The sequence below is a fragment of the Phalacrocorax carbo genome, chromosome 1 (genome assembly GCF_963921805.1).
Source record: "Phalacrocorax carbo chromosome 1, bPhaCar2.1, whole genome shotgun sequence".
NCBI lineage: Eukaryota > Metazoa > Chordata > Aves > Suliformes > Phalacrocoracidae > Phalacrocorax > Phalacrocorax carbo.
Genome location: NC_087513.1, coordinates 132276628 through 132294195, shown reverse-complemented (window position 1 = coordinate 132294195; position 17568 = coordinate 132276628). Strand labels below are relative to the sequence as shown.

At 39.9% G+C, this 17568-nt stretch overlaps 1 protein-coding gene across 4 annotated transcripts in view; it reads right to left on the bottom strand.

Moving 5' to 3' along the window:
- SH3KBP1 (SH3 domain containing kinase binding protein 1) overlaps window positions 1-17568 on the bottom strand; it is a 231831-nt gene that overhangs the window by 30026 nt on the left and 184237 nt on the right. For all 4 annotated transcript variants that reach the window (XM_064474542.1, XM_064474551.1, XM_064474558.1 and 1 more), the window contains 2 exons: window positions 4403-4504; window positions 544-595 (listed from right to left, as the gene is read on the bottom strand). In XM_064474542.1, the coding sequence (XP_064330612.1) occupies window positions 544-595; window positions 4403-4504 (154 nt within the window). The remainder of the gene's footprint in view (window positions 1-543; window positions 596-4402; window positions 4505-17568) is intronic.

The following is a 17568-nucleotide window of genomic DNA, read 5'->3' as shown; positions in this document are numbered from 1 at the left end:
CAGCTGGCTCCAGCATTCATGCAGATCTGTAAGATTCAGATCGCAACTCAGATGGGGCCACTGTATTACAGCCAAGTTCTCTGACACTATCTTATAGATATGCAAAGAAGCTCTTTACCTCTAGAATAAATAGGATCTGTAAGTGTAAAGTGAATGCAGTTTCCTCCTGCAGGTATTATTAGACTCCAAAATATTGGGTCTATACTGCAAAGACATGCTTACAATCAACTTCAGTCAAGGAATGGAACGGAAGAACTTCTGGAAACTGAAGTATCACGCTCGCTCCAAATTAACATGTTTAAGGGGCAAAATAAATTATTTTAAAATTGTGCAAATGATTGCCTGCAATACGTTTAAAAAGCACACCATGGTCTTTCAGGGTTATCATCTTTTTGCAATTTGATTCTGATTTATTAGTTGTTGTCTAGACAACTCCTGCTTATCAATTTTGATACAGAAGAACTCTACATAAATTTGAATATACTTAATTTAGACTGAGATGTGCTCACTGACATGTGCTGTACAAAATCAGCTGCACCTTACCTGATCCTTGTTTGATGACAGGGGCTGATGGAGGTGGTGGTTTCTTGGGTCTCTAAAATTTAATAACAGAAGAAAACAGATTGCTTCAAAAGGCCTGTAAATCTGATTCATACAAAGGTTGGAGTCAATCATACATTGCTTAACATTAATAATTACAAGACTTGAGACTACAAACCTGTCACATACTTCCCCTGAAATAACTTCATTAAAAAGAATTTGAAGGGAGAAAATAGCATTGACAAATAAAATGACATTCTTCTACTTTTGCAATGGAAATGTCCTGCTGGGGGAAAAAAAAGTCCAGTTTATGTGACTTAAGATTAGAGAAATACATGACCTTTGGTTCACTGAAGAAACTTATTTATTTAAAATTTAATCTTGTAAATATTCCAACCCATTTTGGAAAAAAAAAAAACAAACACAAAAACCAGCTCGACCTGGCAAAACCTGAAGTGTGTTTTTTCAGACTCAGTAATGGCGCAAAAATGCAGAATAGAGGAAATGCTAAAAAGGTTATATTTTGTTCACTCACAGTGATAAATTTACAGCTCCTATTGTGAGAGTTATCAATTTTAGATGTTTGGTGAAATGAAATAAATTATTCCAACCAATCTGTACTTTTTCCTTTTCCCTCTCTGTTATGACTGTTTTCCTAACAGATTTGTAATGGTATGGCTGATAAAAAAGAGCACGAAATCAGTGCCAGAACCATTTCTCTTCACCTCACTCTTAAAAAAAACCCCTTGAGAATAAAGCCTAAGTAAAAATTAATAATTGTTTTTATCAAATGACCATCCTTTTTTTCTGAGAAGGACCTTATTTTCTTTGCTACAGATTGATCACAATCACTGTCACTAGGTTGCTGGCTATGCAACACTGTATATTGTCTTGTGGAACTATCTATAAGATGATGCTTCCAGACATGCATAGCTTTCCCAAATTTCAACCAACCATTTAGGTCAATATTTTCTATCAAACTCACACTGATCCCGTCCCCCCCATTTTTCTAAATATCTGCCAAATGGCTCACCTACTTTCAAGAAAGATCAATTGTTTTGCTCACTTGCAGTAATTAGCTCAGCCTCTACCCTGGAACTCTCGAGTGTTAGTCTGAATGTTGACAGGGAGCAGGTTTTCTGTGAAGGCTGAGCCCTTGCTGGGGGAATCTCTGTCAAATCTAGCAAATATATTCCTCTCTGGAGAAAAAAAAAAATACCAGTTTTGCACAGACTGTGTAAGTGTAACAGCTTAAATCTCTGAAGTTGCCATCCTGCAAGCCTCAGGTTTCTCCTACCATTTTATTCTAACCACACATCACCTCCTGTCATCAACCTGAGAAAGCCGTGGCCAAGAACTTGGGAGCTCAGAATGATCTTCTGTAGCCTGGGTGCTGTGGGCCATCGTGCATGAACAGTGAGTCCCTCATACTCTCAGAGACATTTCTGCAAGAACTTGGGCAACATGGTTCAAGGTTTAAATGCAGAAAAGCGCAGGAAAATGTGGAAAGGGAAGAAGACAGGGACAATGAATGTCTTGTTATAGCAATTGGGGGTTTGGCTGATAATGGCTGCAGAGTGAAACAGTTGGTGCTGAGGATCCAACAACACAATACACATTTGGGGTTAATTCTGGAGTGGTGCGAGCCCAATCCCATTGACTGTCCATATGTCAGCTGTTGGAATATATGAGGCGAACTCCTTTAGCACATCTTTTGGCTTAGTTCTCATCTGAAACGAGTCTAGTTCATGTTCCCTGAGACCTGTCTTCGAGGCAAACCAAAGCATAGCAAGACAAGTGAGAGATGAGCTACAAATCCCACTTCCAATCAAAACTAAAACACTAATGTAGATAAACACAAAGAGAAAGGATCCTACGGCTCATTAGACAAAGTGGCTTTAACTGGAAGCTGATGAGGGAAATATATTGTTTCAAAAAGGCAGACAAGGATCAGAAAAAAAGGTAGTGCAAAGGAGCCTTAAGACTGCTGAGGGAAACATGGAGAAGCAAGGAGGAATTACAAGGGTCTGTGGCTGGATGAGATAACTGAGAAGGTGTTGGAGACAGACTGGAAATGAAGCCATCAGAAAGGAAACCAGGATAGATTGGACAAGAAGAGAACACAACTACAAAGCAGGGACAGAGAGTGAGAGCGGAGAGGAAAACAAGCTCGATAAAGAAATTTGGTGTAGGGTTAGACAGTAAATTCAGATGGTGATTTAGACTCAGGTAGTGAGCTCAGGGGAAAATCCTGTAACAGACCACCTGAGAGGTAGAGACTGGGACTAGGCAGTGAATAGAAAAGGCATGGGACAAATAGCCCTATGTGGAAAAGAATTAGGATTGGAAAACTGGGGACTGAACAAGGAGATGGGAAAAGATCCCAAGCTTTGTTCAACAAGCAGAAGAACTACTGCAACAAATGCTTTCAGACCACAGGATGGAATCCAAGGTTTCTGGACCCCATCAGAAAATACCTGACAAAACCACTGGAAAAGTATCCATTCCCTTCCTTTTTAGCACTGATCCAAGCAAAGGCAAACTGTCTATAGTCTGACAAGTTACTTATGTGGCTAGATCTGTGCCATTTTAAAAATTAATAAAACTTTATTCTCCACATTTACAGCAAACCTAGCTGCAATTTCAAAGTGTCTGAATACGTAATTTATTCTACAAGTTATAGTCATCATACTCTAAAGAAAAAAAAACACTTAAAGATATATAATTTATAAGTTCAAAAAGACTGAATAAATTTCACCACAAAAAAATAAAAGAATAAGAATAAAGTTTTTTTTAAATTCTGTAATAGGCTCCCTATGTCTTAAAGTTTATGATTTCTGCCTCTTCTGGAAACCACCTTCTTTTATTACTAGGCCTAAAGCCAGAATATCCACTCTGCTACAGAATTGCATTTTCATCTCCCTTAGTTTTTGCTGCTCTTCTATCTTCATTTTCAATAATTATCATGTTAGCTTTTGTGAGTTTTTTAATAGTTGCTTTATTAAGCTTTCCAAGTTATTTAATTTTGCCTCCAGCATCCAATTTTATTGCCAAAGATTGATGCTGAGTGTCAGTAAGTCTCGTTTTTTTCACAGGCGGTTTACACTGTCGTTGTGAAGTACTCATCAAAAGCCTGATTGCAAGCTCATAATATCGCACTGATGACTGAAAAGGTTCCTAAAAATGGAATGGACTTTTGGGGGAAGTAATCCATTACTTTCTTCCAGGAAGCTGCACAATTTCTAAATATTGTTTGGCAAATAACAATGTCATCTCTTTCAAATAAATAGAAGCTGAAAAAGCTTCTGCACAGACTTTATACCTTCTTTTTTAATAATTCTGAAAGGTAAAGAAACATACCTCTGAGATACCAAAAGCTCACTGCTGTCTTTCAAATCTCAGTTAAAATTTCACCTTTTTGATTCTGGAAGAGTGCTTGACTGCTGTCAGTCAGTATGCAGGTGGTACGCTAACTTTCTATATTCCACCACAAAAACAATGGAGAAAAGTTAACAATTCTGGTCATTGTTGCATCACCTGACTCAGACAAGTACCCTGGCACCTCCAGTTCCTCTCTCTCCCAAACTTAGGATACAGGACAGAGGGCTTTCAGAGCAACATAGTGTAGGTGGATTGACTGGATGGGCCAATCAACCCCTTCAAAGAAACTCCATAATATGCCTTTGAGTGCCACACATTCTCTTCATGGATGCTTTGTAACCCAGAAATAAGTTTTCTTTAATTTTTTTATTATTAAGTTAGAAGTAAAACTTTGTCAAAATCACATATCCGAAAGAGAATTCCTTTCAACTTTACTTTCATTCTGTATTCTAAAGCAAAAACAAAAGAATACATTACTTACCTCTTTTTCAAAATCAGAAGGAAGCAGCTTGACAAAGTTATCTGGAAACACACCTCGTCTGCCATTGAGTTCTCCTTCCCACCAACCCACATCAATGCAATCCTACGAAATAGTAAAATAAAATGAGAACCACAATGTGCTTGTGCGCTGAACAGATTTGTGTGCTGAAGTGCTCTTTCGCATAATGTCCTGCCTTTTTGCTAGAACATGACAATTTACTGGAGTGCCAGGTTAACAGGGTAATCTGCCAGATAAAAACTTCAGTAATCACCCCACATTACATTACCACATGGAGCAGCTAGGAAAGAACAATAAACATGCTGTAAGGGCTCAAGAGCATGTCTGTGTCTAAAGCAAAACACAATTCTGCCATTTGATCTATTAAACCAGTAAGCATTTTGAACACATCTGATATTACTTCTCTCTGACATTATCTTCCAGAAAGACAATGACTTAATGAAACATCATATATACCTGTAGATAAAAAAGCTCCTTTATTTCCCATACTTTTAAGAAAAGCTTGACACATTGGAATTACTTCTGAGGTTATTAAGTTTTATCACAGTCCAATTAAGAAGGCATTATACACCCGATCAATATCAAGCATCACCTTTTTCTGCAGCATTTTTGAGCAGCACGATGCAGTGTGTGTAGCAAAACAACGTACAGCTAAATGCTTGCAGTAAGTTAGCTACTGTATCAGTGAGTGTAAATGATAAAGTAGTACAGCTATTTCAGTTATGACTAATAATAGCAACAGAAGCCACAACCATTTTAGAGAAGGTTACAATTATTCCTTAAGTCCTGGATGGTAACCTCCATGTTTACTTATTTTTGTGTTTGCTAAAGAGAACACTTCCACTTGAGATTTTCCACATTATTCTACTCTGAAAGCTGTAGCTGAACCAATTCAGCTGTTTTCCAAAACACAATTATGGGAAAGTCATGCATCATATGCTCAGTCTTAAAGTAATTTCAGCCAATTTTAGCAGTTGGCTCAGCACCAGGCTGGCCAGCCTTTCTATCCCTCGAGCAGTAGCCCTAGATCTTCTTGCGGCTCAGAGCGATGCAATAAATATTACACACCTGAGGCATGAGGGAAGTGGAAATCCCACAATCAGTGCCTGGGTTGGACATGACAAAAACTCATCAGGGATCCCCCCATTCTACAACAGCCAGGGCTAAACAGGCAACATCAGCCTTCAGCGATTGCTGCAGCATCACTGCTTCCATAGCCACAGATCTGGACTGACCAAACCGTTTGCACCTGCCAGGTACACCCAGCTGTCCTGATAGAGCCACACTGGAACTGCTCAAGAATTCAACATGTTGGATGTTCCTATTCTAATGTTTCTCATCCAACCCTGTGGAAACTCTCCCAGATTTAATGATGTACTTTTGCTTTTCAAAAAATCACATTTCATCAGTGTTCAGAAGAGATCAGCAGAAATTTAGCAGCTGTGTCCTCTGAATACTCAGTGGTACTGATGTAGGGTTAACAGTTCTAGCTTGGGGCATGGTCACTCTTCCAGGTCATCCTGCAGTGAGGATTGTCTATCACTCACTGCTGCAGAAACTGAGTGGTTCTTTCGCTGCAAAGACTATCTAGGCTGTGGAAAAAAGCATGTTAATGTACAGAGCTGACTCATTACAATCACCTGTCTCTTCTTGCTTTTCAGTAAAGTGAGAGGCAGTGAAAAAGCTGTGCATCTGGAACACCAGCATATAGGGACAAGCAGGAACAGAGGGGCATGGATATGATAAAAGTAGGCAAGAGCAGGCAGGTAGTTTAGGAAAAAGCGAGAGGCAATAACATGCAATGAATAATTATTTAGGTTTTCATAGAGAAGAAAGCTAAAAAAATTGGACAGAAGCAAACGAAACAGGGCAAATTCTACAAGCCTCATGCATGCTGTGAGGCAACATCCCTCCAGAAATGGCACTCATTCAAAGGGTCCAGAATATTAACATTCTTAACATTCTTGTGGTGTGAGAAAATAGCTTGAAAAACACCAAGTGGAAGTGCATGACTTAACACTATTTATCTACACAATTTGGCTGTGAAGCCATACCTGTTGTGCAGTACATGTAAAAGCTCTGGGGTTAAAAACATCACATGCTCACAGCAGTGACTGTTGTTGCCATGTGCAGAGGGGAAGAGATTGTTACATAGTCATTAAAAGACAGCTCTTTCTTTTTTCAAAGTGAGTATCCAAAATGACCTAAAACTTTAAAATACTCTAACCTTCATTTAATCATCTACCTAGGAAGACTCATAACATGTCCTCATAATTTACCAAAGTTTTGAAGATAAATGTTTACAAAGCAGACACACGTACACACTGCAAAAATACAGAGGGGAAAAATAACGGGAAATGAGTATTTTTTTGTCTAGAAGCAGTAAGCAGTGGTCTAAACAGGGGAGAGGATCCACTGAAAGAATCTGAATGTGAATGGGCAGTAAAAGATTGCATGATAATACATGCATGGGAAATGGGCTGTTTTACATTTCCATGAAATAATTTGTTTCAAGTGCTACAGGGACGACAGAAAAATGCAAGTTACCTTAATAAGGTGTACTTAGAGAAGTCTTAAAAATATTGTTCACAATGACTGTGCTTGTTGGTACTTTTCTGTAAGTTATAATGCAAAAACATTGGATGATATTTGAGAGAAAACACTAGCATTAAAGAACATCACTGCTTTTATGGTGGGTTTTTTTGGGGGTGGGGGGGCGGGTTAGTTGTTTTTCTGTGCTAGGCTTTTTACTTAGCTTACTTAGTCCACCTCATTTTCTGAGATAGAGTATGTGCCAACTAAATACACAAGCTAAATAGCCTGGTTTCTTCCACCATGTCTGTTTTGGGTATGTATTTCTTTTTTTCCTTCGTATCTCAATACTCTTATGCAATGCACTCCTGAGCTACAAATGCAGGCACTGAACAATCCTTTCATTCTTTTTCTGGTTGTTTTCTTCCCTACTCAAGCCATGTTTTTCTCCCCCATTCTCCCTTCTCTTTAGCAGGGTGGCCTTCATCAAGGACATTTACCTCTTCTAGACATTCCTGGGAGTTACTTAGGAGATATTTTCCAGTTCTGTTAGACTGTCAAGCCTTTGTTAGTGAACAGGACTGATCCTCGACTAGCTGATGGTTTCAAAATATCTGCTGAAGGAATACAGGGCTTCACGAAGGAACGAGATAATCAGCTAGTCGTGCGTGGCACGGGCAGGTACTGTGCAGGATTTTAGTCTTACTGCAGAGCCAGCACCCCTCACTCCTGATGTGAAGGCACCCTCCCACTTGGCTCTATCTACTTACGCAGCCTAGTAATCAGTGCACTCAACTGTTCTATCACATGGTGTGTTTTATAATGCCCTCCCCACCCCCTACGCTGCTAATCTGAAATTGCCAAAACATTTATGACCCAATTTAGACCTTGAAAAATATTAAGAATAATTCAAGCTGCCAGAGATTAAAAGCTTGTGCTTCAACTGATAGCACAGCTTAGTGCTAGCTAATAATCCTGACTAAACAACATACAATATCACATATATACTTTTTAGGTAAATGCTTTTTTATGCCCTTAGGAAACACAAATCTTACTCCTGCTTCTTCATTTTATTAACATACGTGAATTTTGTATTAAATGTTTTTTTTAAAGCTCATTTGTTTTCATGAAGATGCTGTTTGAGTTACACATTCATTAATCCCAAACAGCTGCAGGTTTGTTTTTTTCTACTCCTCCTCCTGAACTTGCCGCCCAGGCTTATGCAGCCAATCACAATGCAGGATTTTCATACAGTATATAAATCTTTAGGCAGCTTCTCTTTATTTTTCTCACTTACTTTATTTGCCAGAGGAGGCTTCTGTGTCACTGAGCAAAAGAACAGAAAGAGACCTCAAAAATCAAAAGTTATAGATGAGATCTGGTAAAGAATCTCAGTGGTGGTGCCCTCCTGTTACCCACAACTGCAGGCTCGCTGTGCCTCCGCCACCTCTGCAAGGCCATGTACGATGCTGGCAGCAGGTACCTCTTCATCACAAGACAGGCCACCATACAAGGACACCTGAGTTACAGCTGCACAAGCTGCCTCAAGTACTAACAAATGACATAACTATGAAGTGCAATCAAAGCAATATGATTAAAACCTTGTGGCTGCCTGTGAACACTGAGCAAAAGCTACTCCAATACCCCTAGATCCCTCAGACCCTGAAATATCCCAAAAGTTCTATGAAAAAAATTTATTCAAATTACTAAAAATGCATCTTAGTTTAATTTAAGAAAAAAAGAGGAAACGTAAGATTTATATAACTGAAAAGTAAGACACAGCAAAGAAGTAGAATTTGTGTTTGACAGATAGTAGAGTTCATGCAAGTTAGGTGGTAGCTGGGCCAACATTTAGCTACTGTAAAAATCAGCTCCTACCAAAGCTTGACTCAGAGACTATACTCATGTAGTCATTGCAGTGACAGTGCAATCAAATACCTTAGAGAAATCCACTGCTGGTTCACACTGCAAAGCCTCTTTTCATTGCTTAGGCAGAGGCGGATTCACGAAACAGAAAACAAAAATCTAGAGGGAAATTTTAGCATTTTCTCAGTGAAACACAAAGCTTGGTTTTATCCTTACTTCCAGTGAAGTAGTTTTGTTTCAAAATCTTGTTTCTGATTAATGTAATTCAAACTACTTTTTAGAGAACAAAGTAAAAGGAGGGAGGAGAGGCAAAATGAAAGGAGGATTGAAAAGCTCTTCTATGCAGAATCAACATCCATTCTAATTCCAAGCTCTGCAGATCCCAAGTAAGTGATAATAAACATTGGATTTATTAGCAACATTAATTTTGTAGTAAGTATTGGGGTAAAGAATTGGACAAAACATAATGTTAAGAAAGACAGAACTGTTGAGGAATTTTTGAGGAAGAATTTTTAAACTTTATAAGAAATAAATATTACACAAAATATAAGATACTAAGATATCAACCTGACCTGGAATTCTTATGTAAGTCAGAAAAATATTGTAAGAGGAAAGGATAAATGTGGGAGAAACAGCAACTACCAGAAAACCAGAACACAACTAGCATTTGTCAACATGTTGCCAACAATTTTAAGGGTATACACAGGTGAACTAAAAAACATCAGTCCTCTTCTTGATGTGAAGAATAACGGGAAAATATCCTTCATGTAATTAGAAGTGAGACATGCAAGCTGTGAAGAAAATTTTAGGAATGAATCATCTGGAGAAAACAGACTTTTTTTTTCAGAAGGGAACAGAAAAGAAGAAAACAAAATACAAACCCAAAACCAATTATAAGATAAGAAAGATAAGAACACAGCTCCACTCTGAAACTTATGCCTGTGGTGACTAAAAGAGTAGGGGCAGAATGGGGGGAAGAGAGAGAGATACCGGAGTAGAGAGACCAGACAAAAGCTGTGCAAAGATATTTTAACATACAGGCAAAGAAAGTTTCCATTTGGAGCACCATATTTTTAATACTGGTACTAAATATAAGTGAAATATAGTGAAATAAACATCACTAGAGTTGACAGTATATGATCATAAGTTAGTCTCCTTTTGGCAACTGCAGTGATCCTGTGGCCACTCTCATACTGGCTAAGAAAAGCCATAGAACACTGGAGACGGGCTTCCTCCTGGGTGCAAGAATCACAACATTACTTAGTCTCTTATGCACACAGCATCCTATATTAACAGTTTTGCTTAGCAGTAAAACTGCTGCTCTTATGTTAGAACAAGCACCGTACTGTTCCTTCCCTCAGTGCTCTCAATCCAACTGTAAAAAAAGCAGAAGCCGGTGGAGACTGAACAAAAAACCCCAGCATAAGGCGCCTTATATTACATAGTCTTACAAATACTCACTCACTGCAGAGAAGCAGCTGTACCTAGACAGACACTACTGACAAGAAGCTAGCCCTAGTCATCTGCCCAACCAAGGAGTACAGCCAGTTGCAAGACAAGAACACAAACTTCCATTCAGTTTTAACCATCATTGGTTTTCTTTGGTGGTAAAAGAGATGTCAATGGAGGTTGATAAGGCAGAGCTGTCAGTCCCCCACTAACTTGATCTTTGCTCTACTAGCTGATACCACACTCAAGAACACAAAATTAAAAGTTCATATCCGGAAGGTTATCCAGCATCTCTCTCATGCTGAGCTGTGTCCCAGCTACAAGACTGATGGTGACAGACTGTCCTGTCATACAAACATGACTGAACTCTACCTCTTGGAAATGCTCACAGCTTCATAGCCTCTCCCTCTGCTCCAAGCGGGCAGGAGTTTCATACATCCCAAAGACAGAGTTGTTTTTATTTTATGTAAAGCCCTCTTTCTTAAAAACCAGGCTTGGTGTATTAAGGTTTCGTGGTAAGGTTTAGGTAGGCAGGGGTGGCGGGCTACAGGGGTGGCTTCTGTGAGAAGCTCCTAGAAGCTTCCCCCATGTCCAATAGAGCCTGTGCCAGCTGGCTTCTATACAGACCCTCCACTAGACAAGGCTGAGCAACAGTGGTAGCACCTCTGGGATAAAGTATTTAAGAAGAGGAAAAAGCCCTGTGCAACTGCAGCCAGAGGAGTGAGCATATGTGAAAAAACTCTGCAGACACCAAGGTCAGTGAAGAAGGAGGGGGAGGAGGTGCTCCAGGGGGCAGAGCAGAGATTCCCCTGCAGCCCATAGTGAAGACCATGGTGAGGCAGTGTCATGGTTTTAGCTGGGGTAGAGTTAATTTTCTTCACTGCAGCTGGTTAGTGCTGTGTTTTGGACTTAGTATGAAAATAATGTTGATAACACACTGATGTTTTAGTTGTTGCTGGGTAGTGCTAGGTAGCCAAGGACTTTTCCAGCTTCCCGTGCTCTGCCAGGTGCACAAGGAACCGGGAGGGGAAGGAGCACAGCTAAGACAGCAGATTCAAACTGGCCAAAGGGATATTCCGTATCATGTAACATCATGCCCAGTGTGTTACCTGGGGGGAGCTGGCTGGGGCAAGGCAGCGATTGTCGCTCAGGCACTGGCAGAATCAGTTGGCGGGTGGTGAGCAGTTGCATTGCTTGTGGGTTTTTTTTTCTTTTTTCCAAGCTTCATTTCTCTCTCTCATTATTTTCCTTTGTATTATATTATCATTATTATTACAATCGTTATTATCATAATAATTATCATTACTATTTTATTTTAATTATTAAACTGTTCTTATCTCAACCCACAAGTTTTCTCTTTTTTTTCTTTCGCTCTTCCAACACTCTCCCTCATCCCACAGTGGTGGGGGGAGTGAGCAAGCGGCTGTATGGTGGTTAGTTGCTGACTGGGGCTAAACCACGACGCGCAGGCTGTCCCCCTGCAGCCCATGGTGGAGCAGATATCCACCAGCAGCCCACGGAGGACCCCACACCAGAGCAGGTGGATGCCCAAAGGAGGCTGTGACCCCATGGGAAACCCGTGCTGGAGCAGGCCCTGACAGAAGCTGTGGCCCCATGGAGAGAGGAACCGAGGCTGGAGCCGGTTTCCTGGCAGGTCTTGTGACCCCGCAGGGGACCCACACTGGAGCAGTCTGTTCCTGAAGGGCTGCACCCCGTGGGAAGGGACCCACGCTGGAGCAGTTTGTGAAGAACCGCAGCTGGTGGGAAGGACCCACAATAGACAAGTTCATGGAGTACTGTCTCTGTGGGAAGGAACCCACGCTGGAGCAGGGGAAGAGTGTGAGGAGTCCTCCCCCTGAGGAAGAAGGAGAGGCAGAGACAGTGTGTGATGAACTGACCACAACTCCCATTCCCTGTCCCCCTGCGCCACTTGGCGGGAGGAAGTAGAGAATTTGGGAGTAAAGCTGAGCCTTGGAAGAAGGCAGGGGTGGAGGGAAGGCATTTTAAGATTTGGTTTTTCTCATTATCCTACTCTAATTTGATTGTTAATAAATGAAATTATTTCCCCCAGTCGAGTCTGTTTTGCTTGTGATGGTAATTGCTAGGTGATCTCTCCCTGTCCTGATCTTGACCCATGAGCCTTTCATTATATTTTCTCTCCCCTGTCCAGCTAAGGAGGGAAGTGATAGAGCAGCTTTGGTGGGCACCTGGCATCCAGCCAGGGTCAACCCACCACACTCTGTTATTATAGACAGGTTTACTTCTACCCCATGCTGCTACCATACTTATACTCTAGGCCTAAGCCAGGTGAAAAGATCATGAAGGCAACCAACACCTTCTCTGAAAATGGGAAGCAGGACTTCTGGTTGTGAACATGTTTATAATAAAACCTCATGATGCGGATTTTTTTCATTATTTTGCAGAGGTCAGTAAAGCATACAAGATTACTATAATTTAAATGTCAGACATGCACCAAACTATGCTTTCTTCCAACTACTATGCTTTATTTTACTTCTTTTTTCTTTTTTTTTGTCTTCAAGCCACTTACAGGAAAGCTAGTGTGTGCTGAGAGACTCCTTTTAATCACTTAAACAAAAAACAGTAGCTACTCGGCTCTCATTTGGTTGTAATTATAACTTGCTCTTGCCTCTGTTCAGAAGCCCACTGGACTTGTATCCAGATCATTGCTGAAGCCAGCTGCAAATGCTTGGAGATTGCTCTCTCCAGCATCAGCAGCCATCTGATACTGGGAACCTACCAACGGCTGAGCAACTTCTGCAGATTCACCAAAATACATGGAAACCTGACAGAGTCTGAGCAAGGCTGAGAGGGGCTGCCTAAATAACCTATTCAGCCTCTTCAGAAGAACAGCACTGCTACCACTAGCAGCGCATGAGAGGCATAATTAAGGGTTGCAAGAGATGCAGAAACAGTTTTGACTGCCAGGCAGGTATCCACTGCTTCAGCCACGTTTTCCATTTATTTTAGCAGCAAGGATGCTTCCTGCCTTTTCCTCCAAAGCAACCAGGCCTTCAAGACAGCGCCCGCTGCCTTATCTCTTGCTACCTTTGGAAGGACTGACCATTTCAGGGAGTGCCATGGCCCCATGTTCATCCCTCCCCTCCTGAACTTATCTTCTGAGCCACTCCTAGCAAAGGGGAAAGCTTTTATTGGTAAAAGCAAATGAGAGGTCTTTCCTATTCCCCAGGGTCCCAAAACAAAGCTATGTATTCATTTTCTCTCCAATGCATGACTATAACTGCAGCTGTGTAAACCCTTGAAGAAACAAATCTAAAAAAGGACAATCTTTTCGTCTGTAAATAGGACTTCTGTTTTTCTGAGGGAGCAGAACACTGTGCAGGCTGGGCTTCTGAACGTGCTGCTACTTTGTAGTACTACTAAAATATGAAGCCATGGCTTAGACATCAATACATAACTGTTCAATTTTCAGCTTTTCGGATTGAAGTTTTTGATACAGAATCATTCCATCATACAGATGTCATCATTGTAGCTAGGATAGAAGGCAATGCCAAGAACAAGAACAAGCAGGTCCTTAGAAAAGGTAGCTGCAAAGCAAGTACTGTGGGATGCAATCTCTTGAAGTGCTCAAATAAGTTTTCTGCTCATGCAAGTAGATGTACTTGCACACATAGTGATCACTTATGACGGTCTAAAAAAACTGGCCTATGCAAATTATCCTTTTAATTTACTATTTATAGATTACTACGCTTAAAATATACAGTTGGCAAGCTAACATTACGAAGTAAAAATTTGGACTATTCAGAGTATTGAGAGACACTAAAACAGTGCAGGGTTTGAAAAAGTGAAATTTTCATGGCAGGATACTACAGTTTCACAGAAATCTCCCCTGGAATTCATAGTTCCTTGCATAATTAAAAAAAATCCCAGCAGTTGGCAGTTGTATTCATCAAATGTCTGTTTTCCTTCTGCCCTTGTAAAGTTGGTTCTCCTCAAGAATGTTGAGCCGGTAAAATCGCATTATTCAGTAAGCCATGAATGTCTTGCATTTGCACTGACAGCTTTCATGTGTCAGCTCTGCTATGCTGGGAGCCACACATTACGTTATTACTACCCTCATCGTAAGTATCTCTCTAGCAGTCTTTCCACAACTGATAGCCAACCACATGATTTAAAGAAACACAAACCACCTTTAATGTGAGCAAATGTGTCTATCACAAGTTCCAAGACATCATCCATACATGCAGAGATATATGTAACATATCAAGGCTTCTGAATTTGAGCATTAAAGGACTCATAGAAAGACAAATCTCAAGGACAAGCACTCTGCCATTCAGCCCACCCACGCAGAGCACCTGCGGGGCAGCACTGCTGCCTGCCTCCGGGCTCAGCTGCAGCGCTGGGGCCAAGAGGTCCCAACACTCACAAATGCTGGAGAAGGCCACAGGATGCGCTCTGTGATTTTTAAAGTTGCTGTGTGACATCACTGGGCAAAACCAATAATGTATGGGGAAATGTCTACTTTTTTTTTTTACCCTGTTAATGAATATATATAATATACAGATATATGTGGAAAAATTTCAGTGAAAACATGTGTCAAAGACCAGCATTATTTTGATAACTTTGAAATGAACTAAACAAAACCCAACCTCATGCCACATCAGATCTTCATTAATACAACATTGCTATTGGCGGGAAACAACAAAATCATGTTAATGCTAGGAGAAAAAAACAGCTTAATAATATTCAAGAATGTTTCTTTCAGATTTCTTACTACATTCAGTATCATGATGCTAAACCAAGACATATCATTCTCAAAATCCTATTTTATTTTTAAAGTCAGAAAATAATTGATTTTAGGGTCTTCATAAATTCTCATAAAACTTTGTAAAATACCTGTGAATAAAGGAAAGCTTCTCTCCAGAGGCTTACGTTACACCCACCTTGTGCTTCCTAAGACTGTATTCAAAACAATCAAGCTTTGTTACTTATTAAGCTCAGTTACTGGGGTTGAGACCTTACAGTATAGTGCAAAATTTGTTAAATACTTTTGAAGAAAATGGCTAGGATTTAAAACATCTGGTTAGTAATCAAGTAATCACTTTCCTCAGCAGAAACATAATTTTAAATACTGGGAATAAGGCAGAATCTCTCAACAACTATCTAATCCAAGATCATTTAGATAAAAGAAACAGTCCGACAGATGATAACTTAGTCTTCTGAGGCAATCCTGGAGAGCACACATTTTCCCTTTACATACACTTCCTTGAAAATACTCACAGATTATGAAATACTGAAAGAAAAGTATGAGAGGAAACATCCTGGTCTGGATCTGTTTGGCCCCTAACTCAGGGATTTACCCTGCTCAGGTCCTCAGGCTATGTCCCAAAAGCCCCAAATCCTGCATGGATCCTTCCCAGCTCCTGTCAGCAATCATGCCCAAGCCATAGGGAAGCTTACATAGGATAATGCCAGTTGCATCTTTTAAAGCTTAAGAAGTCCAACAGGTAATTTTTCCTTTTTCCATAAGCTCCAAGGCTCTACTGAGAATTTACCATGTCAACATTACACAGAAGGAAATGGGAGAGACCATCACAAATTAGACATTATTTCAGCTGTGGTTACACTACTCTTTCCAGAGTTTTTTTTTTTACTGGAAGGCACAACAAGAAGATACCTCTCCAGAAGACACAGTCTGTTCAAGAATTGGCCCAAGTTATTGGGCCCTGCAAAAAAGAAACTGCTGAGAATAATGAATGACCTGCAATACCCAGGACGTTAAAGTAGAGGATCTAGTAGACCAGATATATTTTGTCTGTTAAATCTGTTTCAAGCTAGATCTAACCTTTTGACTTTAAACTCTGTGAGTAAATAGTTTAATCAGTAATGAAGCTGAAATGCTTTGATGAAATATTTGTACAAACAGAAAAAATTACATTGCTCATTGAACGAAACAATCTCTGCTGTGGATTCACTTCACTTGCAATGTTCAGTCAGCAGAATATCACGCAGAAATAAATATGTTCCACGTCATAAACCCCTAGCACTCCCATAACCAAATTAAAGCTAAATTAGCCAACACAAACATGAAAGGTGGTGCTAGTAACAGACATAATTTATGCCTCTGATGAGCCAAGATATAATATTAATATAATTACATTTTTGTATTTAGAAAGATTATTAAAAAAATAGAACAACACATGTGAAGGATTATTTAATGTTATTACTATTTACATCACAGACATCTTAGGACCAGGGTCCTAATTACAAGTACTAATTACTTGGCACTATAAGTGCATTTTTACTTTCCCTTTGAATAGCTCTCCCTACTCTGAAAAGGTTGGACTTCAGATAATACCATCAAACCAGCAGGTGAACCCAACATTCAGGATAAAAGAAAGGATGAAGCTAAGCAGTGAGTCTAAAGCCCACATTGTGAGCAATAATCTCAGTCTTCCAGATTCCTCAGCATTTCAGTGGTATCTTTTGTACGCACAGGGCAGAAAAAACACTTTCCTTTTTTATCTTAAAATATGTCACTTTTTTAGATTAGCTTGGCTGTACTAAACACTTACAGAAAAACCTAACTCTTTTCAAATGATGCAAATCTTGAAGCATTGCCCTTATGGGGGATCCTGCCACTTCACCTACATAGCTTGGCATGAACTTCCATTTGTCAAAATTCAAATTCGGGACTTCCCAGGAACAACAGAGTCCCTTCCTCTAAAGGCACTGCTGTAGCACTGCAATCAGTGATAACAAGAACAGGAAAAGAGAACTTCAGCACATACTTAAAAAAAAATAAAATATTATAAATATACTAGCAAGATCTCTCAAGGGCTGGCTGCTCCCCTCTCCCCTCTACTAATCTCAGGTATCACAAGTTATTTCAGTGCTTAGCTCAAACATTAGGGTTTCAGTAATGTTTCTAAAGGTAACAGTGAAATGTAAGCTGCATGTGGTACCTTATTAAACATATTGTCAGGCTTTAACTCTACACAGACCTTAACACCCCATTTCTAATCACAGCAGACAAGAAATGCTGCAAGACATGAATTTAAAAATTTATTTATAAACATTTAAAAGTCTTGGCCAAGGACAAGGTTCAGGCAAGAAGAAAAAATGGGAGGACAATTACTCACAGTCTGTTTTCCCTATAATTACTGAATATATCAAACCATTTTTTAAAATGAACATATTTATTTGATCATCAGTGTCCCCACAAGTTTTATATAACTGCTTTATATCACCCATATGAGGAAACACTCATGCTTCTATGCAATGACACAAGCTGTACCCCACGCACTTGCCACACACATTAG